Genomic DNA, 27394 nt, shown 5'->3' with positions numbered 1-27394 from the left:
GACGTAATAAACTTCCGTATAAAAATAAAAGTCCTAAGGCAGAAATAAAAGTCACAAAGCGCTATCGATCTACCTGTGAGTATGTGTCCTTATGATCATCAACAACAACAACAAATATATTTCCAAATGTAAAATGTCATAGAGAAGACCTGCAAGTATCTATGCCTTGTTTATTTAAAAAGTTTCATTTGAATAAGTAAACTTTAATAAAATACTCATACTAAATTATCATAAATATTCGATAATTGAATATCTGAATTACTCGAATAATGTAGCTATTCCAAAGAAAATAAATTTCTGCACATTATTTTAATGTAAACAACATAGCCTATACTTCAGATGCATTGCTCTTTAAGTCATTAATTATAATATTGCAGAAATGAAGTAAAAGCGAGTGTAAAGCACGTCCTGAAAGGTGAATTAAATGTTTTTTTGATCGCCACCTGGTGGACAAACAATAGGATGTGTGAGCAAACTAAATAATAAATAAATTTAATACAATAAATTGTGTTTATACAACAGTTCAATGTGTATACAAAAAAGAAAATAACACATGGAGAGTCTAAAAATCCATTTGAATGAGGAACAACTTTCTTCCACCATTTATTCACATCTGGCAAAATAGCAGAAACCATTGCTCACTAACGTCACTTTAGAGATTTGAATTCTCTAGCGTAATATCTAAAGTGATGACAAAATTGATTATTTTGCAGACATTTTAAGATCATAAGACCGAACAGCATCTTCAGTCTTATGAGATTTCCCAGTATTTCTCTGCTGCAATTGGGATATCACAATAATAATTAACCCTGAAAAAGCCAAAGCAAAGCAAACATCACCAGATTACTATGGTGTAAATACAGCACTACAACATACAAAATTAGAATTAGAATTTTACTTATCAGTTTTATAATGATTTGATCAGCTGTAGTTTGACATTACTCTGGGTTTTACTCCTCTAAGGGCTTACTATGCGGTAGTGACGCGTGGATAATCGGCGGGTCTGGCAGGTTCGTTAATAAAAAATACATTATGATTAATTGCGGGTGGGTTGTGGGTGGATGTCAGGACATGGCAGCATTAAAAAAGCAGAGAGTGGGCTTTGCAGAATGAGAAGTTGAGACGCCCAAAATAATGGATGAAATGTTCAAAGTTTCAGTTAAGAGGAGTCATCAGGGGAAAATCTGCTATCATTCTGGGAGAAACAAGATCGCTTATTTACACGACTGCAGCGCCTTGCCAGGAGAATCTTTTCCATTCCTACAACAAACGGTGAAAGCAAATGCTTATTCAGTGCAGCTAGCCAAGCTTTGGAGGCGAGGCGGAATCGCCCGAATTTGGGCACAGTAGATGCTTTTCTGTTTTTGCACAGTGCAAAGAAAAAGGCGAAGTAAACACAACACAGCTGCCCATTAGGCTGAAGTGGCACCCTTTGTGTTATCTTGTTCCTGTGTCTGTAAAAGCTCAAACGTCTTATTTTTACTTTCTGCATTTAAAAATGAAGAAAATCTTGTCCAAAGACAAACTTTTGTTTTCTGAATAAATATTTATTTAAAAACATTTACGATTAACGTAGTGTATTATTTTACTATCAGAGATGCGGAGATTAGCTCACCGAATCTGCTGTTAATATCCACGGAGATCATCATCATACCTAAAACAAAGAATTAGAATTATTAAAGTGATATATATATATAGGTGAAGCCGCGGATTCGGGTGTCATTTCAGCGGATCCCCGCATCACTACTATGTGGTCTCTGTCACCATCTTGTGGCAGAACATCAAACATCTTTGCTCAGCTCAATGACAGGCTAATGCAAGCCGATGTGCTGTATCTGTGAAATTATACATCTTTAAAATAGGCACTGTCCTTATAAATGAACTGCATAGTTGCAATCTAAACAACTAAATTCTCACCCAAAAAGCCTCAAAAGTACATAATGTTGTCCAACAGCAGCAATATTTGTGAAACTGTAGTGAGTTTATTGATCTGCTGTCACTCAGTGTGGGCGGAGTTATACATAAGAGTGATGAGACTGTACGAGTGCTGAATATCACATGGCTATCAGCCAATCAAATTCCAGAACCGACAGAACCACACACACACTCACTCACTCACACACACACACCCACACACACATATATATATATACACCCGTGTCATTATTAGACTTGTGTGTGTGTGTGTGTGTGTTTGTTTATGTGTTTTGTGAATTGTAAGTAAAGCAGTTTACTAAGTTACATTTTACATTTGTCTTTTTGTCATTAAATTTCTGAAATAGTAACTAATAGTATCATGAGGTACTTCATAATGTATAAAAGTGATTCGGCAAACACATAAACAATTAAATAAAAATATTTTTTGGAAACACAAACAGCTTAATAGTCATTTTCTGGAGGCAAATAATACAATGAAAAAGTGGAGACTGCATAATACAACACAAGAAGGTGAAAAGTGAGAAATGATTTTAGTTCTTTTCAAATCATTTTGAAGTGTATACATTTTATTCACGTTTTTTTTCCTCCATATTTTACATTACTTGCATTTAAAGTTCATAAAGTAGAGCCATTTTTAAATGTTCTTTTTAGGCATCATAATCCCAGAATAACAGTATTTCTTTATCAGTCAGTTTCATTAGTAGCCCATTAAATCCTTTAAATTATTCAAATATTTCACTAGGCCATAACATGTCAGTGTATGCATTGTAAGAGGTAGAATATCAAGCTCTTGTTCAGACTTGGTTTCAGTGCTTCAAAAAGATGCAGAATGTGTGTGAGCATAACGGTCCGTGCATCAATGATATTTACATATGCAGCAACTGTATTAAAAGAATTTAGCAACATTGCTACCAATTCAAAGCCAATAACTAGCATTTCAAAGCACTTCCAAACAAATGACAACTGCAGTGATTCCTTCAGATGTTCATGCATTTCCAGAACACAACAGAAGTCCATGGCTGTCTTTCCAGCGTGTTGAGCAGAACCCTCCAGAACATTGTACACATTCTTGAACGTTGCAGTTTGACAGTTCGTTCAGATTTGCAGGTAACTTCCAACCAATACAAGGTCCCAGTTTCCTTTAACATTTCAAGGTCTACATACAGTAACTGTACAAGTGTTTATTGCCAGAGAATCGACTTTATTACAAAATCCCAAATTCCCTCACACGTGTCTTTGCATTAGTGACATCTAGCTTTGTCACAAGCATGTTTGTGTAGCTGTGTGTGTGTGTGTGTGTGTGTGTGTGTTTGTGTTTGTGCAAAAAGAGAAAACAAGCCTTCTTAATGCATGCAGAGGCATTCTGTAGGAAAGTATTATTACACAGACTGGGAAGCTGGACTCCATCATGAGAGACAGACAGACACAAAAAAATCTCATTTTCAATCGAATTAGTCATTTTAGAAAAATCATGCACTTCTAGGAAAAAAGCCAATGAATCCAAATACGTCACTGCGGTATAAACCTCAGCATTTTTGTAAATTTGAGGTTAAAAAACATCAATATTATATATGCAAGATGATGTTTGGGTTATTAAACTGTTCTGCGCAGTGTAGTCAGTTAGTGAAAGAGTTTAGTGGTAAAGGAGTTAGAACCACAACTGACTGTGTGGTCATGCATTTTGCATGTGGAAGTTGTGTAATTACCATGTAATTAAAATAGCACAATTGTCACCCTCCAATATTAGATATTGTGTTCTCTATTTTTATTATTTTATTTTAGGATTACAAAATGTTAAACAACTGTTACATTCACAAGATGACCTGTAAAACGTTTTATACTGGCCAAATGAAAGGTGATGTGGAGTTGTATTGTTATAGTATTGTTGTATTGCAATGATCAAACAAACATGGATTGCAGCACAATGCTTTAGTTTTTAGTTAAGAATGTTAGCTAACAATTAGTCTGTCTGAACCTGAAGAACTGAACCTGAATATTGAGTGTGTTGGGGGGGTTCTTTTTGCACATCATTCCCTTATTGAAAACTAATGGTAAAAGGGGCGTGGTTTAGAATAGTTTGGCTGAAGGCACCAAACTGATGTCAAAAGAGAAGGACAGCCAATCCAAATGCAAGAGCAAATGCTCAGTCTTTTCAGAAGATTCAGAAGAAGAGTTTAAACAAACATTTTTTTTTTCAGTAGATTAACTTGCATGGATTAATTGTTTACCTAAAGCAGGACAACTCATTCCTGGAGGGCCGATGTCCTTCATATTTTAGTTCCAACCCCAATTAAACACACCTGAACAAGCTAATCAAGCTCTTTCTAGGTAAACTAGAAACTTCCAAAGAGGTGTGTGGAAGGAAGTTGGACGTAAACTATGCAGGACACCAGCCTTGCACATGTACCATGTGAATACATTAACTGCCAGTGTGCTAGGCTAGCAAATGTACACATTAACTGTTGGTGCATCAGTGACTATTGCTATGTACACTTACCGGCCACTTCATTAGGTACACCTTACTACTACCCGGGTTGGACCCCGTTTTCATTCAGAACTGCCTTAAACATTAATGGCATAGATTCAAGAAGGTATTGGAATAATTCCTTAGAGATTTTGGTCCATATTGACATAATTGCTTAATGCAGTTGCTGTAGATTTGTCAGCAGCATATACATGATGCGAATCTCCCATTCCACCACGTCCAAAATGTGCTCTATTGGATTGAGTTCTGGTGAGTGTGGAGGCCATTTGAGTACAGTAAACTCATTGTCATGTTCAAGAAACCAGTCTGTGATGATTCGCACTTTATGGCATGGTGCGTTATTCTGCTGGAAGAAGCCATCAAGAGAATGGGTACACTGTGGTCATTAAGAGATCGACATGGTCAGCAACAATACTCAGGTAGGCTGTAGTGTTGACACAATGCTCAACTGGTACTAATAAGCCTAAAGTGTGCCAAGAAAATATCCCCCACACCATTACAGCACCACCACCAGCCTGAACCATTGATACAAGACAGGATGGATCCATGCTTTCATGTTGTTGATGCCAAATTCTGACCCTACCATACAAATGTCACAGCAGAAATTAGGACTCATCAGACTCATTAAAAATTTGCGTTAACGAGCGGTTGGACAGATGTACCTAATAAAGTGGCCGGTGAGTGTAAGTGTCTAAGTGTAAGTGTCTAATAAAATAAACACTGTGTCACTGTTTCCTGGTTAACTTCGATGTACAGTAGATGCTTGTGTTGATCATGATATAAATTATCTTGTTACAATTTCCCTTTTGTTAACATTTTTCTGCACTATTCTACTTCACAAATCACTGCCTCTGGAATGGAAATCTTATTAACTCCATCAAAATGGGAAGAAAAGTTGAGTAGGTTCTCTTTAAGTGTGTGTTGGAACCAGATTTCTTAATCATTTAGGATTGAAAAACTCCTGTAATGTGAGCCCAACATTAGATAATAAGATGAAAAAGCCCCTCCTCCACTCAGTGTTCAAGACATGGTTACGGCTTTGCTTGTTTGTATTTTCATAAGTGCTTTGTAATGAGCTGTGAAGATAAGCAGCAGTGTCAGAGGTACTGCATTCTTTCCAAATCTACGTAAACAGTGAGTGAGAAAAAGAAGCCCTAAAATGAAAGAAAAGAAAAAAACAGAAGGATCTTGTCTGGTACAGACAGCAGTGGGTCTGAAATGTTATTGTTATGCAATGTGGAGTCTTTTTACTATGGCAAGAACAGCTAAAAACTTCTTAGATTTCGAAAAGCACATCTGCTTTTGCTTTCTGCAAGATGAATTCCTCATCTCAAATCTATTTCCCACCTGTTATCTTTTCTTCAGGGATTTATTCCAGATTCACTCGCCCTATTTCAGAGGGCAGATTCTGAATAAAATGCTCCTGATGACCCGTGTGGTGGGTGAAGCCGGCGCAGTGAGACAACAGATGTTGAGCTTAGGTCTCCGCAGCTGCGCAGGTGGATTCCTCTGGCTCTTGCAGGGTCATCGTCATGGCGACGGGCATTATGGCGACTGTCACTATGAGAGTGATGATGTCCACGGCAGTGGTGGTGGACGTGCTGCTGCTGCCCCCTATTGGCTCCCAAAGAGTTACGAAGCACCTTCATTGAAGCACAGACATGTAATGGGTTATTTTTGTAAGACTACACTAAATTCTAGCTGAACTTAAAAGTTTTTATTTTTAGATCTGCCAATGTTTCACCTGTTCTAAAGGCAGACTGCCCTCTCCTCCAGTCCTCCTTTTAGGCCCCTGAGTACAGTTTGCAGTATGGTCAGAAGCAGGGGCTAAGTTACGTTTAGATCTCTGCAGGAAACGCTGCACTAAAACTCGAGTGACCTGTGAGGAAAATCGAAAAAACAAATAATAAAATCAGTCAGTGCATTACAAATCTGAACTGAACTGAAATGTGTTTTTGGTAGAATCGCCCTCGACTAAAGATTTTGAAAATCGGGTTGATTAGGTCAGTGTTTCTCGACCACGTTCCTGGAAGACAACCAACACTGCATGTTTTGGATGTCCCCTTTGTCTGTCACGCTCATTACAGGTCTTTCAGTCTCTGCTAATAAGCCGATGATCTGAATCTGGCGTATTTGGTTAAGGATACCTGGAAAATGTACAGAGCTGGTGTGCCTCCAGGAACGTGGTTGAGAAACACTGGACTAGGTAATTTACATCAAGTCATCTGTCAACTAAATGGATGTTTGTTAATAAACCATAATTTAAATCAAAATAGTAAGCATTTAATTATCTTCATAACCTAATAAGCATCCAAGGGCACACATAAAGATTGTCATAGTACACTGGCAGAAGTAATAATTGTGAATGTGTAAGGGAAAACCCATATGGACATTTTAACATTAACATTTGAATAACTTCTAGACTATTTCACATTTCCGGGTTTCTCAATAGCGAAAGGCGTCATAGTTGGGTAAACTTAGAGCGCAGTGAACGGGACAATACAACAAATACATTTATTAAAATCCTAATTACTGAAATGATACAAGAAAAACTCCATAATGGTGCTATCAAGATTTTCAGAAAAAGGAAAAAAATAGTGTGAGACTGATGACAGCAGCCAGAGGAGAGAATAATGTCAAATTTATTCCCTGCCCCATAGACGATGCATTAGAAACACCTCACATTAGCGGTAATTTGTTTTTTGTTTGTAATGACTCAAAGATGATATACTACATACATGTTTGCATTTAAATGTTCAAATGTTTTTGTTTTTTTTAAATATATATAAATATATTAAAAACTGTCAAGGATTTAAAATTATGATGACTGCTAAATACATCATAACATTCTTGGGAAAAGAATCCATTGATAAACTAGTTCCTTCTTTGTTTTCAGCTCATATCAAATCATATCTAAATGTAAAGTGTGGCATACCACAAGGATCAGTTTTAGGTCTAATAGTGTTTATAATTTATAATAATGATATGTGTAAGATATCAGAGTTGTTTTTATTTTATTTGCAGATGATACGAGTATCTTTTGTTCTGGGGATAATTTAATAAAACTTAGGGAGTTGATTAAAACAGAAATGATTAAATTGAATTTATGGTTTGATGTTTGAACAAATTGCCATTAAATATAAGCAAAACAAAGGTTATGTTATTTGGGAAAATAAAAAGTTTTCATAATATAGTTTTACATATTGATAATGAAGTTATAATTATAGTATATGCAATTAAGTTTCTTATTGCTGTATTGGATCATAAAATTAGTTGGAAACGGCAAATAAATAATGTGATATCAAAATTAGTAAAAACTGTAGCAAAAGTTTATAATGCAAGATTTATCCTGGACAATAAATCATTGTATATATTATATAACACACTTATGTTGCCTTATATGAGTTATTGTGTTGAAATTTGGGGGAATACATATAAATCTAATTTACAATCCATAAGTACAATGCAGAAAAAAGTAATCAGACTGATAGAAGGTGTGGAGTAGTTGGAGCATACAATACCTTTATTTTTTCAATGATAAGGATAAAGATACTCAAGTTCAATGATTTGGTTAAATTTAAAACAACACAATTTATGTTTAAAGCTAGGAATAAATTACTTCCAAAATGTATACAAAAGTTTTTTTGAAGAAAGACAAGGGGGATATAATCTGAGAGAAGAACTAAATTTTAAGAGGTTGAAAACAAGGGCAACTTTGAAAAGTTTGTGTATGTCTGTCTGTGGTGTAAAACTATGGAACAGTCTAGATCATACTCTCAAACAATGTCAGGATAATAATCAGTTTAAAAAGTTGTAAAAATACATATTATTAATGTAATATAATGATAAATAGAGGTGACTGAAAAAGGATAAAATGAGAAAGGTATGATGAAACTTTAATTAATGGCTATTTGCAGTACTATGTTTTTTTTTTTTTTGGTCTATGTTACAAAATGTAAATGTACAAATGGATTCAAGCATCTAATATGTCAAACATTCCAAAAGGATAAAATATGTCTCATGTAAAAAGAAGAGATAAGTAAAAGAAGAAATAAGTTTAAGTAATAGACGAATGATGTACAGTTGAAGTCAGAATTATTAGCCCCCCTGAATTTTTAGACCGCTTGTTTATTTTTCCCTCAATTTCTGTTTAACGGAGAAAAGATTTTTTTCAACACATTTCTAAACATAATAGTTTTAATAACTCATTTCTAATAATGGATTTATTTTATTTTTATCATGATGACAGTAAATAATATTTTACTAGATATTTTAAGACACTTCTATACAGCTTAAAGTGACATTAAAAGGCTTCACTGGGTTAATTAGGTTACTTAGGCAGGTTAGGGTAATCAGGCAAGTTATTGTATAACAGTAGTTTGGTCTGTAGATTATTGAGAAAAAATATAGCTTAAGGGGGCTAATAATTTTGTCCCTAAAATTGTGTTTAAAAATTAAAAGCTGCTTTTATTCTAGCCGAAATAAAACAAATAAGACTTTCTCCAGAAGAAAAAATATTATCAGACATTCTGTGAAAATGTACTTGCTCTGTTAAACATCTTTGGGAAAATATTTTAAAAACAAAACAAATTCGAAGGGGGCTAATAATTCTGACTTCAACTGTATGTGGTAATGGGGTAGAAAAATAATCAGCTTGTGCTTCATCCCACTCCATTTTCGACCATGTTGAAATTTATTTTTTGTTAATGATATTTTATGTATGATATTTTTGTTCGAAAATAAATAAATCTAATAAAAAATCTAATCAAATCAAGCTTAAGAGATGAAGTCACTTACACTGACTCGTCATCTCCACAGTACAGGATGTGCCTGTAATTTTAATATAAATTACATATTCAAAGATGGTGATGCTGGGGTACAGAGGGTAGCGCTGCCTCACTGCAAAAGGTTGCTGGTTCGAGCCTCAGCTGGGTCAGCAGGCATTTATGGGTGGAGTTTGCATGTTCTCCCCGCGTTCGCATGGGTTTCCTCCGGGTGCTCCAGTTACCCTCAAGTCCAAAGACATGCGATAGAGATGAATTGGGTAAGCTAAACTGTCCGTAGTGTATGAGTGTGAATGAGAGTGTATGGATGTTTCCTAGGATGTTTTCTACATTGTAAGATGCATTTTGAGGGATCAGGTTTGACTGCCTATGGGCAAGAGACTGTCGTTTCTCCAAAATAATGCAAATTCTAAGTTTTAGGCACATCAGATCTGACTCCCTATGTGTGAAATACAGTATCATGTCTCCAAAGTAATGCAAATTGTGAGTTCCAGGCACAGCTGTGTCTTTTGTCTGACAAATAACAAGATTTAAATTCAAATAATAAGAAAACAAGATTTTCTTCTGTTTTTGTTTCTATAATAAGCACTGGCCACTAAATTGTGTATTTAACTAAATGTCAGCTGCTGTAGTCGAGATTTTCGATGAACAACACAGTTCAAGGCCAGTTCTTATTAAAGGATTCTGCTTTGAAAATACCCAAAATTTCTCCTGGTTTGTCTCTTCTTCAATTCACAATAACTGCAAGCAGAGAGATGGTTTATGTTATTTCTGTACAACTTAAAAATTAAAACTTGATAGCCTGATTCACCTCATCACCATCTCAAGTGGATTCAAATAAAAATTCTAAGTGATTAATCTAACTGACTAATGCTAAGTAGTTAATAAAAGTTTGGTTGATCAAGCCTCTTCTAGTTCACTAATGGTTAGTCGACTACTAGGGGGAAGCCCTACTGTATTATTGGGCATAAGGGATCTTCAGATGTATGCATCCATGAAATTAAAAGACTAACCTTGAGGTCTCCAAGAGAGCGTGCACAGTCTTTGGGCAAACGCAGCGATGTAGCAGGAACCTGTTTGATGGGCAACCGGCTACTCAAAGCTTTTATGCTACCCTTTCTGGGCAGGGAAGCAGGAAGTGCCAGAGAGGAGCGAGGCAGCAAACCAGCTCCAGACAATACTCCTGAGTGACACAAATAAACCAAAGAATTCAATTATAGAAATAGGGATTCAGGTTAGTTCGTAAATAAATAAATAAATAAATAAATAAATAAATTGTTACAAAATGTTTGATAATTGCATAAGTCAGTATTGTTAACATTTTAATCCATTAACTGTAATTAGTCTCAGCATTTTTTAATCTTTGTTAATGTTAGTTAATAAAACAATAAACCATTTATTAGTTCACTTTAGATCAGGTCCATTAAAGAATACTACAAAGCGAAATACATTTATTGTAATTATTACTATTACTAGTATTAACTATTATAGTTAGCTGATATTAAAAAATGCAACTTTGTTGTGAAGTGTTGTCTTTTTTGATACTGTCTCTTTAAAAATATTGCATGAGAGATGAAATCCCTCGTCTGGGAGGCAGGTTTGTTGTTGAGTGTTCATCCAGTAGTTTTTATCTGCTCCATTTTTCAACATCAGCCTTTTTGTCATGCCAGCATAACAGCTTTGAAAAGATTCAATTGATCAGGGATTTAGTTAAAAACAATGCTAAAAATCAATGGTTATTTGTAACACAAGCTGTGTTCAGAAAGATGCAGTTCTGCTGGTGCTTCACAGCCAAAACAAAAAAAAGAACTTCTCACTGCTCTTCTGTTGTTCAGAAATTATAACATTTATCGAACTTCCACCTGACAACTTCACTGTGACTGAGTGAGAAGTTGCTAAACGGGAATAGCAGTTGCTGACACATAAATGCGGGTGGACAGAAATGCAGCTGGTAAATTTTAAGCTCAGAAGCCTGGAGATTTCACAACAACTCCATAAACACTCAATTGAAAGCAACATTTTGAACTTTAAATGAACCTATTTGTCAAGATTTGATGTGGTATCACAGTATCACAGTTTGCTTATGCATCACAGTTTGTATATTGTTACACCCCTAATATAAATAAAAATGAAGAGCACTTTTAATTACTCTTTCCAAACTGATTTTCTTTAAGTGTGAATTTTATCTGCATCTGAATGTGAAAAACAGCTCTTTGGCAAGCATTAGGGTGCACTCAGACTATGCTATCCGAACCGTGCCCAGGCGCGTTTCCTGATTCATTTGAGAAGTGTGAGTGCTCTGAATCAGGCTTAGGTGTGGTTCAGTTGACTGGCTCTTTCCCGGTTGGAAGAGGTGTTCCAGATCACGGTTCACTTGGGATTTGGAGTGGTACGCTTGTAGTGTGAGTGCAAAGCCTGAAACTGAAGATGCGGCGACACTTTTAGGGGACTGTTTCATCTGGATTTATTAATCATTCTTAATTTTCAATGAACGCAAACTGTTGTAGTTTATTAAAACGCAAACCCCTCACTGCACGTCAGCAGCATCTTCAAGAAACCTCCCAATACCTGCAGCACGAGGACAATTATGATCATTTATGAGCATCAAAAGTGGTGGATCTGTTCAGCAAAGTGTTTGACTGCATTTCAATGCATCCCAAACGACTAAAAATTATAAAAAAATATAATTAAAGCAATCTCCACTGTGATGAGCAAGATCGCTTCTCTTCCTGTTAAACTGAACAGTCACACCATCGATGACGTAAGCGTGCTCAGGTTTGGTTGGTAAAAATGCAGTGTGAGTGCAGGCCAAGGGGAGAGGGGATGGGGGACAATCACGCTTTGGCACGGTTCAAGGCAACTGTACCTAATGTGAGTGTGCCCTTACTTTTAGATTAGACTCAGAACAATTAGCAAAACATAGGTGAAACAGATATAGAGTATCCGCCCTCCTAAAACTCAGATAGCCATGTACCTCTTTGTCAGATCAACATTTTGGCTGGACAACTTCATGTTTTGTACATATTTATGTACATTCTGTCAAAGGTCTGATGGTCAAGTTAGCTTACAAGCACTTAATGTTTTTACTCTGATCTTTCCCAGCATTGTATTGCAGCTGGAAGGGCATCCGCTGCGTAAAACATAAGCCAGAGTAGTTGGGGGTTAATTCTGCTGGGGCAAGCCCTCATAAATCAGCTACTAAAACGAATGAATGAATAAATTCTGCTGCTCCTTGACTTGAATTTTGGATGCAAAGATTCTGTACTACTTCAAAAGACACACAATACCACCCCTTTGTCAATGGCAGAAACGAGTTGTGTGATAAATGATCGTGAGGAAAGAGTTAATCATAACACTAAACACTTACCTGTTTCTGATGAGGTCTGCGATCCCCCCTCACTGACTCCTTTACTGCCTCCTGAGAGACTGAAATCCCCTGAGAAAAGAAGATGCAAAAACACAGCTGATGTCACCTTGGCTTGCAGGCTCTTATGAATCCCAGACAATGCATAGGGTTATTTCCTACCTGTATCTGTGGAAGAGCTTAGTCCTGGTTCACTGTGTGACCTAAGAAGAGGTAAGAAGCCATCGCTGTTTTTTCGATCCCGCACAATCTGCTCACGGAAAACAGGCCGTGGAGGGTTTGCCTGTACTGTGAGGTCTGGACGGTCCTGAGCTGGACCTGATGGGGCTGTGGAAGGTGGGTTACTGAATACGGACGAGGAGCCTCGTCGGGAGGGTGTGCAGGGGCGAACTCTGATTTCAGGAATGGAAGAATGCTGAGATACTGTTAAGAACTCCAACTGAGAGCAGCTACTAGCCAACAGGGCTTGACGTCGTAGGACTGGAGACCTGTGGTGGAAACAATGAAGCTGATTTATTTATACTTATTTTATTTATAACCAGCAAACACCCACAGACAGCAAACAGACTTTAAACCAACGATTTACTCCATGTTACCACTGTGTCAGCAGTGTCTGTTGGCATCTGTCTAAACTCATTTTCACTGATTGAACATGCTAAATCGACACTTGCCTGGTCATGGAAAATTCATGTCTTTCAACTATGTTGGTTATGATGCAACTATAGGTGGCAACACAGTTGGCTAACAATGCTTTTGGGAAAAAACACCTCTCAAGGAGCAACTAACAATCAGTTCATGGAGCCTTCTGTTTGTTAAAATTCTAACTATGTGGTTACTCTTGTTTACCAGCAGGCTTTGTTGGCAGGGACCTTTCCAGGCACAGCTCATGCGAAGAACAGGACACCAGAAACCAGGATTACCCTCATAAAACAGGGACATCTGTTCAGCTTAGGCAAATGCAAGCTAAAATGCTCAAATCAGTTTTCGATGGACAAAATCAAATTGCCCTAGGTTTGTTTCTTGTGCGGAAGCCATTTACTTCCATATAACTGTCACAAAAGGGAAGAAAAGAGTATAGCAGCTTCTGTTTCATGCTGACTTTATTGATGCTTACCAATTGTGGCGCTGTTAAAACCAGAACAGAGCAAAGAAAAAGATTCACATTTTCAAAAGCTTGTTGGCAGAAGACCAAAAGACAAACTAATGGAACAGACACTTTCAACAAGTTTATTTAATGGGCTAAAGACAGAAAACTAACTGGGGCAAATTCATCCCAAGCAAAGCTATTGGATTTGACAGAAAAGGGAATCACTCAATATCATGTACTGATTCTTGTAATGGGAGTACATTACCAATGTCTCACTTCCCTTCCCAGATACAACAGTTGCTTTCACAAACTCAGTCAACTTTACGGTTTGTCGCTATCGAAATAACTCTATGCCACCAAGTATCCCTACAAACTTCTACTTCACCAAAATAGCCACTGGTGCATTTCTTAATCCAAAATTCATTTCAGAATAAGAAAATAATCTGAAAAATGCAACAAAACCAACGATCTCATGTAGGAGTGTCAAAATTAATATATTATATTGTGCATTATAAGCTGTGTCTCTATCGAAATAACTCCCTGTGCTGTTACCAAGTATCACTACAAACATCTACCTCATCAAAATAGATTCTACAACCTGAAAGTTCTGCCACAACCTGGTTTATCATCCTCTGAAAGTCACCAGTGCATTTATTAATCCGAAATTCATAACAGAATAAAAAAAAATTATCTGAAAGATGTAACAAAACCAATGATCTCTTGTTGGAGTGTCAAAATAATAAATTCGATTGTGCATTGTAATGCAGTAGAGGATAATTTGGTATTGGTTTAGAAACAAACCATAACCGGTTATGATGCAACAGTTTTCTGAAGTACTTTGTTGTGGTAAAATACAATGGCGTGAAAGGCAAGATGCACAACCGAGTAGCATCTTGCGAGACGAGATGCAAGTAAAAGCATCATACTATTTTGGGAAAGGCGCTACGCACAGGGCTTGACTTTAACTTTTTTGATCACCAGCCACTGTTGCTAGTAGTTTTCCAACATTACTAGGCAATCGCCATTTTTACTAGCCACAATTTTATAGTTGGGAAAATATATTTTATACACACAAATATGACTCTGACATGATAAAAATTACTTGATTTAGATTTTGTGTTATCTCCACATCCCTCCTCATTAATTTCACTTTTTGTGTTACGTGTATGAGCTTGCTCAATAATAGTATTACAATTATAGTAAAAAACATTAAAAATTAAAAATATAGTATTACAATTAGTTTTTATTTTACATAATTTTCAGAGTTCAAACTGAAGGATTTATCCCCTGACCACACCAAACATAAACAATTAATTATTTCTTAGCCACAAATTTGAAATGTGCCGAAACAAGCAAAATATAGCTGTATACTAATACTTTTTATTTAACAAAACATATGCACAGTAATCTGTCCTGGCTAAAAGTCATATTTCAACCAGCCAAAGTGGCTAGTGGGAGTATCTGTCTTACCTGCCACTGCTGAAATCTACCTGTATTTGGCGGGTGCTAATGTCAAGCCATGGATACGCAAGTTTGAGTAATTACTTTCCTGTCGTGTTTGGGTCAAACCTGACCAATTCACAACTTAAAGCAATCTCAAATATTGTGTTTTACATCTGATTACCTCAAGGCCTTATGATAACCTCTATGCTTTGCACTTGAACATGTAAAAGTGATGATTACCTTTGTCATTGAATTTTGAGTGTTTTAGTCAACCTTGTTACACCTGTGATGTAACAAATGGGTATCCAGACTAAATTCATCCACCAGGCAGAAAACATCCCCATATACTGTACACCACCCAAACTTACTCACTATTTGTATATTTACTGCAGTTATTTTATGTCTAATTCTATAAATTCATGTTAAAACACTATTCTGAGACATTGTTCACAGCTAAAGAATGTTAAAAAAAAATTTGGATTTGAATTTTTTTTTGTGCTAATTTAGGAGCAGTTAAAACTGACCAGTCAATGTTGACCATGAACACTAAAGTAAGGGACGGGAGGTGAACAAGACAGGAGGGATAAAAATGTTTACAAAACACATGTCTTTAGCTGACACTGAAGGTACAGTAGAACCCAAGATCTCCTGTGTCACTGTTAAGGGCACACTGTAAAAATCTACATCTCTTCTACTCATTGAGCAGCAAAAAACTGATCATGTCATTATTACTTATTTGATATTTGATCAAATATAGAAGCATGAGCAGGTAAAATGAAATGTTTAGTTCATATAGCTGACTGCTTGTTTTTAATGTCAAAATTGTATGGATGTAAAGTAAATTTGAATTCTGGGGATGCAGTGCATTTTCAATCCATCATGATATATCAAATTGAACTAAAGCAATGACATAACTGTAACCAAACCGAACTGTGAGACCAGTGTAGGTCAGTATCCTTTCAATAGGCCAAATTTACTAACAAGTTTAGCAGCACCTATTTGGTCTATGCAGTCATCAGCTTAATAAAGGGAAAACACATCAGATTTAGTGATCAGATCTAACACGGAAGTTGTTCCCACCTGTAGGTAGAGGTGTTGTATGTGCTCGGGGAGGAGCAGGAGTTGGATCTCTCGCCTCTGAAACAGCGTCGTCCGGTAGCAGCTGCCACCATTCCTTCAGGATGTTGTGGGGAAGAGCGGAAGTTGGCACACTCTCCCCCCTCCCCTCCCTCGCTGGCCCCCCGCGATCGGGCCCGAACACCAACGCCAACCTCCATGAGGCAGGAGTCCTCAGACGGGGAGCTGTCATCTGGAATATCCACAATCTCAGACATCAACAGAGAGCCACTGTCCATTGACACTGAGAGAAAGAATATACAAAATATACACATATACACACAGATTCGTACATTCAGCCGTACTCATATAAACTTGACAATACCTGATGTAAGATGTTACATAAAATCTTAACATTAGTGATTACAAGAGACTTATAACACAACCTCATATTTTTGGAATACAAATCCTGCAAAGGATTGTTAGGCTGCATTAATCTTGGTAACCAGAGCCAGAAACTTGGAACTTCCCAAAAAGACACTGCAATTTGAGTGGCATCTATGCTCATTTTCATATGTCTGTTTCTGCTTAGGTCCACATGATCATTAATCCAGCCTTTATACTGAGCAGATGGCTATTGTGAATGAATTTAGAGTGTAAAACTGATTCCTGTAAAGACCCAATTGACAGACAAGTCTCCACATCGATGCCATCAACTAGTTTAAACACCCACCCAAGTAACCAATTTGAACCTGCACCTTTTTCACAAATGATGTCCACTATTTTCAAGCCTCCAACATCCAGATTGCAGCTCTGCCCAGGACATTTGGCCAGGGGAAACTACAGACTACAAACAACAGAGCCTGTTTGGAATTATGCAGCTGCGCATCAGTGTAGTTCCTCTTAAAGGTTGACTTATACTTCTGCGTTGAGTGATCGGCGGAACTCACAGCACAAGCCTTGCGTGTAGCTGTGCATTTATAGTTAAGCGTGCTTTTTGTGTTGCTCTGCAATAACACTTCTGAAATGCTAGCTGGCAGTAGGTTTTTATGTTTCTCTGTGTCGGGTTTCTTCACGGGTATTTTGTTTTTTTGTTTTTGAAACCGGTAAACATGAAACAACTTTAATAATAAGGTAAACACAAAACAAAAGTTTCCATCTGGACCTCCTTTCACTGGACTCATCAGGCTTGCACAGTAGCTCCCAGCTACTGTGAGCCGTCTACGCTCATAACTGGTACCAAGATGACCAATCACAGAGCTTGCGTTATGAGTCGTTTCAATTTTTTGTGAGGTGAGTATCAGCATTGGTGTTAGCCATGGCGAGGGCTACTCGACTACACAGAGGCTGCACCGGACCCTACACGTATGCTTGATGGAGAAGTATAAATCAGCCTTAAGTGAATTGTCTTTAGCAGTGACATTTGGATTATACTGATCTGAACTAAACTGAACATGAACAGCAATGACATTTAAACTAAATTGAACTAAATCAGTTTTGCTTAAACTAGAATTACACCGGCATTCTACACTACTTTCCTGTCTGCCTGAATTGCTGGAATGTTCGACAAAGTGAAAAATTATGGCTTTTACTTCCTTCTTCATCTATGTTAAGCTGCTTTGAAACAATCTACATTGTAGGACGCACTATAGGATTAAAGATAAACTAAAGTGAATTGAATATTTGAAATGCAGAGTAATACCATACCCCTTGTGATCAGATATCCTAAAATCACATCTTAAATGGCACCTTCTATTTTGAGGCCATTTCTCACAAACGTTACGTGAGATCTGCTTCCTACATGTCTGTCACTGTGCTGTTTATCTGACGAAAATGAAGACACACTGACAGGGAAATGGGAATTGTGGGCAGGAAGAACTAGCATTAAAGGCACAGGCGACAAAAACAGCCACAATGTGTTCAAAGCAGTAATTTTCAATATTCTGAAAGGTATAATTAAAAAATCTGATGGGTGTTTTGAGCTGAAACTTTACAGATAAATTCTGGAGACACAAAAGACTCATCTTAACACTCAAACAGGGGGTAAAATAGGTGCCCTTTAAAACCAGATGGAAACAGGAAATACTAACCTTCACCACTAAAAGCTGTGGAAGTTCCTCTCTCTCCAGAAAGCTCACCAGCCTGAGTGTCATACACTGTGGCCTACGAACAGTGTTAGTGTTAACATGATGATCACAGTATTACAAATGATGATGATTATAAAACAAAACAAAATCTGATCAGTGTTTATACAACATTTGAAAGGTTTGAAGAGGCTCAATGCTTCTGTTTTTAGGAAATTAACACTTTTATTCAGCAAGGTTAATCAAAAGTGACAGCAACCACAACTAATGCTACCCAACATTTGTATTTCACATAACTGCTGCGTAAACTTCCTGTCTATTCATTGAAAAATAATTAAAATTTAGTCATGGTTTCCAGCACTCATTATATTCTATCATTTAAATATGTCTTAATATTAATAATTATCATTATTAATAATATTAATAATCATCATCAATTATCATAATTAATCACAACACATGTACCTGGCTAGGAGCCCTTTGACCCATCACTGCCTCATAAGGAGGAGGGCAGTCGGTTGGATAGAGAGGCACTGGACTCTCCATTGATCCATTATATGTGACACTGCAGAAACACCCAGAAAAATCAGCCATGAAAAACAACAGGAGACATAATATTGAATTCAGCAGGACGCTTTTTGCACAAACCAGAAATCGCCAATTACATTCTAGCTGAGACAGGAACTGTTTTGCTTTAAAACAGCTCCTACTGCATCCTATAACCATACCACTATATTGTCATCAAATAATCTGTCAGAGAATCTTTAGTGAGTAAGGAGCAAATACAAATTTAAAAAGGGTTATCTTTGAAGGTACCTTCTTATTTCCAGGCAATCTGTTATATTGACTCAAACACTGACAACGTATAGAGCAATTACCACTCAATGATCATTAGGACAATAGTATAATTAAGGTGTTTACATGAGTTGTTTTTTTAATATTCCTTTCATGATCTTGTTCTGCATGGTATTGTCAGGATTCTGTCACTTCGATCTTGTTAATTCTTTTTTTTGGTGGAATCCAGACACTAGTCCTGTCTTGTCTAACATGTTGTGCTCGGCTCGAGTATTCTTGGGTCAAGCACTCATTTTCTGTCATTGTATTCGTCTTTGTACAAGTGCCGTCTTGTCCTGGTGTTTGTGTCAGTTCTGTCTGCAGCGTGCTCAATGATTCTCAGAGTCTCAGTCTAGTTGGTTTCGATTTTGGTTGGTGCTGGGATGGAACATTCACGTTGCATGTGTGGTTGCATAATGAGTTTTTTATTTATTGTGTACTCATACATTCAGTATTCTGTTGGTGTTGTGTTTAGCACGTGGTTCATGTTTACATGTGCCGTGTGCTTTAGTGTTGTGTTTCATGTAAACACGGTAACGGAGTTGACTGCATGTTCTAGTCCTGTTTTATGTGAGCACATGGCTTGTGTTGTGTCTGTGAGTCATGTGTTCTCCTGTCTATTTACTAGTCTACTTTTTGTTGAAGTATTATCAATATATCCTGTTACCTGTCTGTTTATTAATTATATCTTCTTTATAGTGTCCTCATGTCCGTTGTCCTGTGCCAGTTTGTCGTTGATTATTGCCTTTTCTGATTTTGTCCAGCCCTGCTCTTCCCTGCCAGCCCAGTCTAGTCTGTTTTTGTCTTGTTTTGTCTTGTTTTGTCTTTTTAGTGTGCCCTTAATTTTTTGCTATTTTTTTCTCCCTCTGGGTTGTTTTTGTTTTTATAATTAATAAATCCATAATTTATTATTACATTATTTGACATGTTTTAGCACAAAGATTGAGTATTGACATTGCATCACTGCGCTATCCACATTTCCTCCAGAGTATCATGTAATTTCAGGTGTTTCAGTATCAGTATCCTTGCATTTGACAGTTTCACTTACATTCAGGAACATATCATTCATGCCACCGTGACAAACTGAGGTATTGGAAGTGAGTACAAAGTAAGGTCTGGTAAAAGTGTGTTGTTTTAATGGAATTTGATACCACATGCCGAATGTGAAAAAAAAAACTGTCTGTGATTCTTTACCGACTCAGTAGGTGCAGAAAATAGATTCAAACAGCTGTGTGTGTATCTATCCTGTTACATACCGTGGAGAAACATCCTACATGATGGCAATAGTTTGATTGCAGTGTTTATATGTCGGTACTGCACTTCAATAATGTAACTAAAATCGGCATACTACACATGTCTTAATTCGATTTGTGTTTAGTTCGATTATTACCTTAATCAGATTAAATTAATCAAAAATCTCTGTTTACATGGTAGACTCTTAATCAGAGTATTGACTTAATCGTATTGAAATCTGATTTTTGGTGTCCATGTAAATGTTACAACATTCTTTCTCCACACCTTGCATCTTAAAAAACTTGCATGACATGGCTGGACCAAGATGAGAACTTCAGAAACTTTTGAACAGTGAAAATCACTGATTACTACACTAGAGAAGACCTTATTTGTCTGCTGGGTTTGTGCAGATTACTCGGAAGCTGCCAAATATGGATTTGGAACTGTATAAATGTTTTATATTGCAAATATCATAGAAAAACTCAATAAATTATATAAAAACTCCTGGAATGCTTTCTTACAAAATCCTAATTTGTGTTCAGCTTAAAGACATATCCCAACATTATGAAAAAATCTCAAACATTTTTGTGTGTGCGTGTGTTTTCACCTCTGTGCATCAGTCTCAGAGCTGCAAGTGTATTCAGGAGGGTAGTAAGGTGGTGGAGGAATGGGTGGAACAAATTCCTCGAAATCCATCATGTTACTGAGAAATGCATCTTGAGGTGTTGTGCATTCTGGGTTGACGGAGCGAGAGCGATGAGGAGCCAGCTACAAAAAAAATAAGAATAAAAAATAGAGCGGAATGAGAGAATGGGTGAAGAGTGTATCTATGCACTGTAACATATGAAAGGAAAATACTATTTCAGTGTTTTGTATTTTGTCTCACCAGATGCAGCAGGTCAAGAGAGAAGATATGAATGCTGCAGGTGACCGTGGACAGAGTGCAGATAATGGTGGACAGAATACTCAGGCCACATGCGCTAAACAGCAGATCCTGCACAAATGCACAATAGTTCATATTAATAATAATGAATGATAATAGTTAATAATGTTTGAAGGGGTGGTTCAGTCAAAAATGAAAACTTGCTGTTAATTCTATCTCACCCCCAGGCCATGTAAGTGAATTTTTTCAGAGACCAATGGAATCACCACAACCGCATTAGTGTCAGTAAATGCATATGTGTGTGTACTACAAACATTGTAACTGCATTTGTGTGTGACTCATTGTTTCAGAAAGGCTTGACTTAACTCCACCACAAATACATCAAATAAACTAACTTGGTATTTTTAACTAATGAGCAAGGTTTCTCCTTCATCAATGTTTGTCTCTGTAACTGATGTAATGCAGGAGAAGCAGACATGTGGGAAAGGTGGGCGGGGAAAACCAGCTCATTTGCATTTAAAGGCACAGGCTAAAAAACAGCTATACTGTTCTGAGGCTAAAATTCATGATTTCTGCATTGTATAATAAATAATCTGGTAAGTATTTAGAGCTAAAACTTTACAAACAAAATCTGGAGACAACAAAGACTTATCTTACAACTTGCAAAAGGGGTAAAATATGAGCCCTTTAATGATCTACTTAAGAAAAACTATCCCTCTTTCTTGGATCATGGAATTGGACTTAAAATTTCTGACCTAATAGTAATTTTTAGGTGAACAATCCCTTTAAACTCAAGCATATTCAGACACTTTTCACTTATATATATATATATATATATATATATATATATATATATATATATATATATATATATCTATTAATATATATCCATTCAAATAAACAACCTATCCCCAAGCCCAAATGTAAAATACAGTAAAAATCCTCTAAATCTGATGAAGCACATCAATGTGAAGGTGGTTTGGTTTGTAGCTGGACATTATTTGAGTTCGCTGACAGGAACAGTGAACAGTTGTTCACTACTGAAACACCACCGAGTCTCGCTAGATCCTCCTGTATGGACGCATGTCCGTTATAAAACCCTTGCAAGACGTTAATTTGGACAACTATACAGATATTTTTAAAGTGTTAAAACAAAGAGAACATGCATACAGTAGTTTGTGAATCAACTTGTGTGACTCTGATACAGTATGAGTTAGACGAGAGGCACGCGTGAGCTGGTTATTATAACTCTAATCATCGTTACCTTTACATTTGCGTGACTGTTTTGTTACATAAATGAGAACATAGTCCCGGTTGACGCTCAATGGTTGAAAATTTAATCCACAGTCATTACTACTATAATTTTAATATGACATATTTAATAATAAAATCGGGCAACGCAGTGGCGCATTTGGTAGTGCTGTCACCTCACAGCAAGAAGGTCGCTGGGTCGCTGGTTTGAACCTCAGCTCAGTTGGCGTTTCTGTGTGGAGTTTGCATGTTCTCTCTGATTGCTCCTCCGGAAGCTCCAGTTTCCCCCACAGCGGTATATGCGGTACAGGTGAATTGGGTAGGTTAAATTTTTTGTAGTGTATGTGTGTGTGTGGATGTTTCCCAGAGATAGGTTGCGGCTGGAAGGGCATCCGCTGCCTTAAAACCTCCTGTATAAGTTAGTCGGTTCATTTCGCTGTGGCAACCCTGGATTAATAAAGGGACTAAGCCGACAAGAAAATGAATGAATAATTATAAAATCAAATAATTATAGTATAATATTTAAGTTAATTTTAAGCTATTTCATGCCCTACCTGGCAGGATTGCTGAGGCCCACTGGTTGAGAATCCCTGGTGTCATTCAATCATTCATTTTCTTTTCAGCTTAATCCCTTTATTAATCCGGGGTTACCCCAGCGGAATGAACCGCCAACTTATCCAGCACATTTTTATGCAGCGGATGCCCTTCCAGCCGCAACCCATCTCTGGGAAACATCCACACACACTCATTCACACACATACACTACGGACAATTTAGCCTACCCAATTCACCTGTACCACATGTCTTTGGACTGTGGGGGAAACTGGAGCACCTGAAGAAAACCCACGCAAACGCAGGGAGAACATGCAAACTCCACACAGAAACGCTAACTGACCCAGCCGAAACTCGAACCAGCGACCTTCTTGCTGTGAGGCGACAGCACTACCTACTGTGCCACTGCGTCGCCTATCCCTGATGTATGGTATGAAAAAAGTTAAGATATCCCCATAAAAACAAAAAAACTAACTCTACACACAGTTTGGCATACAAAACATTTGGAACTGTGAAACAAAAACAGGAGTGTGTTTAAAATAAAATAATAAGAATCTTGATTTATTAGACTGTATTGATGATATGATGATATAGTTGAATATATTTCATATACTCAACTAAAAATTCCACGTCGATTTCAATGTTTTGGTTGCACTTTTTGTGTTATTATTTGCAAACGTCAGCCCCAGCAGCATAGTGGTCAGTACATCCACATATAGCAGAACTGTGCTGCAAGCATCAAAAAGTTTGAATCCTGACTCGCAGGACTTTCCCAATCCTGTCTCTCTAACTGTGTTTCCTGTCAACATGCATTCCTGTCATAATTAAAAACCAAAACTTCCAAACATAATTTCTACAACAAAAAGAAATGTTAGAGATGGCTGAATATTTTCCCACGTAGGCTCTGCAACATGCTCAAGTAAACAGGGTTTCAAGTAAACTCATTGCGTCGGCCAAACACACAGGTCAAAGCACAAACCTTAAGCTGGTGTCGCACAGCATGGCAGTCTTTATGTTGGTAGAGCACTAGAGTATCATCTTCCTTTAGAGAGCATGACTTAGGCTCACAGCAAAGACACAGACGATTCTCCACCTGGAACAAACACACAGATAATACTTTATGACAAGAAAAAGAACAAGAAGACGAGCACCATTCCCACTTTAAGCCAAATATCAAATTGCCTAACATTTTCCTTATTACCACTGAACTTCTATACAATCAAATGGATGGAAAATAAGCTTCTGTTTGCATCATAAGAAAATGGTTTTACCTTGAATATAACATTGGATGACTTTAATAGCCATTATTAAAACAACAATAGATAATTTACCTCAGAATTTAAAAAAAAACTGTTTACGTATCTGCGAAGTGCTTCATGATCCATATTTAAATGCTCAATAGCAGGTTTAAAAATTTACATTAACCTTTTCTGCCATTTACTTTTAAACTCCCATTCTTTAAAATGGTCATTTTGAAGCCAATGCTTGATAGCCTTGATTAAAAGGTCCAGTTTGATGACTGCATTAAGGGATTGCCCTTGTCAAAATGCAGTTGATGAGAGTGAAAGGCATAAAATAGTGCTGAAATTAGCCTATTCATGATATTAAACTAACTCATAACTCATTAACTAACTATTTATCCCAGAGATGGGTTGTGGCTGGGAGGCCATCCGCTAAAACGTGCAGGATAAGTTGGCAGTTCATTCCGCTCTGGCGACCCCGGATTAATAAAGGGACTAAGTCAAAAAGAAAATGAATGAATGAATAACTATAACTTAAAAGGAAAACGATACACATTTTTAATTGGACTAAAAAAATCAGATTTTCAACATTTAAAATAGAATAAAAATCCACAATATTCCAGAAATTTCAGACTTGTGGGAACACAGGGAGAAGAGAAGAGAAGAGAAGAGAAGAGAAGAGAAGAGAAGAGAAGAGAAGAGAAGAGAAGAGAAGAGAAGAGAAGAGAAGAGAAGAGAAGAGAAGAGAAGAGAAGAGTGTACCTTACAGTCAACATAAGATTTGACCATCTGTGCATTCTGACATGAGAGCATGGAGCCAGCCAGACTGAGAATCACACACACTGCAGAGAGCAGCATGAACAGCGACACCTGAACAAATCAAAAAACAGCATCACTGCAGAAACTACGAGGAGCACACACACACACACACACACACACACACACACACACACACACACACACACACACACTCAAAACATCCTGAAAGATGATGAAAGCACATACGACAAGAGTGAAGGGCCTCCTCCATGATATCACACCTACTACTCCTGACGCCACTACCTGTTTGACAGAGAGATAGAAAAAAACATTTACTAAATGGATTCAAAACACTTTGATTAAATGCTGCATTAAGCACTTTCACATCACAGTAGTTTTATTGTGTTTTAGTTTGTCATTCCCCATTTGGAGGATTACAGCATATTTATGAAGTAAATAGAAAAAATTGCTGATATTTTATCAACCATTAAACGCTTGCCTTGGGTGAAGCAGGAGATCATTTATTATCTTACCACTCGTGCTACCATGCATGCTTTGAAATTCGACTTCCAACTTCTTTTCATTACACGATCTATTTATTAAAACATTATGACTTAAAGGTTATGGGGTTAATAGTTGTTTTTGTGCAACAATGTTATTAGCTGATATCTTACAATAAGTGTAAATCACCTTTCTTAAGCATTTAATAAGACAAGTGATGCATCACTGATACAATACTAAAGGCAAACAACAAAAGAAAACGTAAACAAGTATTATTAAAAAATCTTAATATCGCTCTTTGATTCCATTACAAATTTGATTTACTCACAAATATTAAATGATTTAGTCATTAAATTGATCAAATGGAAAAGCTTTTTGACAATATTTGAATTGAAAGAAAATGTCAATGTTCTGAGATTTTCAGATCAACAATATGAGCTTGATGCGCTATAAATATCTATTGCTTGTAGCTCATTAATGCATTCAACGTTTTAAAAAAGAAATTTACAAAAAGGCAGATTTTCTGTACATTTTTTAGTCTAATATTTAAAATAAATATGAAATGTATTAGTTTTAATATATAATAGTTTACCTCTTTCAAACTATTTTATATCACCTTTAAAGAGTAGCCTACATATATACAGAAGGGCACAGCTGACATTACTGCTCATATGAGTATATATTAATCACCAAACAAACAGTTAAAACAAACTTACAAAAAAGCCAGCCCAAAAAGGGCAAGACTGTCTGACCCGGGGTGATGAGGTGAAGGCGAGGCTGGTGAAGCTGAAGGCCAGAACCATTGCCCCGAGCGCAAGGTGACACAAGCCGAGGTACAGCAGCACCCGCGCGCTGGTCCTGCCAGACATTCCTCTGCGGCTCCCAGACAGAGCCCGAGAGCCGGACATCGAGGCCACGCTGCTGGAGTCCGACGGAGAGGGCATGATAGCCAATCAAAGACTAACTCGGTTATTAGACTCAGTCCAAAATATATACAGGCTATCTTGTGAAAGATACTATTTTAAATATGTGGTTAGGATCTGTGCAACATTAAGCCCAGAGCTGTTAAACCTGAACTCGATGCACTTATGTTGTGTCAACATTTATTCTTGGCGTAGTACATCTGCATTTTCCAATATCCCCTGATCCCGCTCGTTCCATCGCCCACCTGCCGTCTCTCTCTCCACATCCCCGCGGCATTGCGGTACCCGGAGCCTCAGCAGGCCGAGCGGCTTCAGCATCCGATACCTCGGCCTTCAGGCTACTCCGCGCGGAGCAGGTCTAAACAAACAATCCCAGTCCAGCTCACATCCAACTGTCTCTTCCACGGGTTTCCACTAGAGAGCCTTTCGGCTCCCACCTGAGCCCGGAAAAGCCGTTTCATGAAGCAAAACAGAAAAAAGGAAACAATCGACAGGAATGGGAAACGAAAACAGACGCGCGGAAGTAGTTTGTGGAGCAGAATTCCTTAAGGTAATAATGTCATGCTGTTTTGGGTAATAATCATAAAGCCAAGGTGTTCCCTGTTGAGGGAGCTTTATCTTAGATCCGGTCTCCTCTTTTTCCTCCCGCAGTCACGAGGCTCCCTTCCCGTCCGTATCCCGGACATGAGCATCACTACGTAATCGCGCCAGACCTGAAGTGTATTAACGTATGCCTCAGGGTGTAATTCCTGACGTCATGTGAACGTTACCCGATGGCATTTCAATTTTAAAAAGAAAAAAAGGAAAGAGGCATCATATAGCACGTGTCCATAATAAGCTATTTATTCAATGCGGCACCGAGAGGTAGTTACAGTGTAGGTGCTGATGATGCTGCGCTGGATGGGCGGTTGCATGGCAACCCACTTCTACAGTCTCAACGGTTGGCGACCTTTTTGCGCACGCGCATAAGATATGA

At 37.5% G+C, this 27394-nt stretch overlaps 1 protein-coding gene across 5 annotated transcripts; it reads right to left on the bottom strand.

Moving 5' to 3' along the window:
- Window positions 1–2483: 2483 nt before the first annotated feature.
- Window positions 2484–27114, bottom strand: entrep3 (endosomal transmembrane epsin interactor 3). Of its 5 annotated transcripts, none has more exons than XM_087286992.1 (14): window positions 26212–27114; window positions 25241–25297; window positions 24998–25105; window positions 23974–24087; window positions 21195–21302; window positions 20916–21076; window positions 18707–18806; window positions 18248–18320; window positions 16182–16461; window positions 12734–13059; window positions 12575–12643; window positions 10221–10390; window positions 6168–6302; window positions 2484–6066 (listed from the first exon to the last, which is right to left on the bottom strand). In XM_087286992.1, exons 1-14 carry the CDS (start codon window positions 26437–26439, stop codon window positions 5818–5820), a joined length of 2178 nt encoding a protein of 725 aa, XP_087143118.1. In that variant the 5' UTR covers window positions 26440–27114; the 3' UTR covers window positions 2484–5817. The 5 variants fall into 5 exon arrangements, 4 of the variants coding, with proteins under 4 accessions (XP_087143118.1, XP_087143119.1, XP_087143120.1 ...); XM_087286993.1 differs by having other exon boundaries at window positions 16182–16410; XM_087286994.1 differs by having other exon boundaries at window positions 25003–25105.
- Between the last annotated feature and the right edge of the window lie 280 nt (window positions 27115–27394).

The sequence above is a fragment of the Danio rerio genome, chromosome 16 (assembly GCF_052040795.2).
Source record: "Danio rerio strain M-AB ecotype USA chromosome 16, GRCz13ab, whole genome shotgun sequence".
Classification (NCBI taxonomy): domain Eukaryota; kingdom Metazoa; phylum Chordata; class Actinopteri; order Cypriniformes; family Danionidae; genus Danio; species Danio rerio.
Note: the sequence above shows the minus strand (reverse complement) of the source record. Positions and strands in the feature narration are given on the sequence as shown.

Excerpts from the sequence above, each read along its gene's own strand:
- entrep3 (XM_087286992.1), bottom strand. The coding sequence starts at position 26,439 with ATGCCCTCTCCGTCGGACTCCAGCAGCGTGGCCTCGATGTCCGGCTCT. Across the intron at positions 25,298-26,211 it reads CTTTTTGGGCTGGCTTTTTT|GTAGTGGCGTCAGGAGTAGT; the intron begins GTAAGTTTGTTT and ends TCTGTCAAACAG. Across the intron at positions 21,077-21,194 it reads CTCTTGACCTGCTGCATCTG|CTGGCTCCTCATCGCTCTCG; the intron begins GTGAGACAAAAT and ends TTTTTTTTGTAG.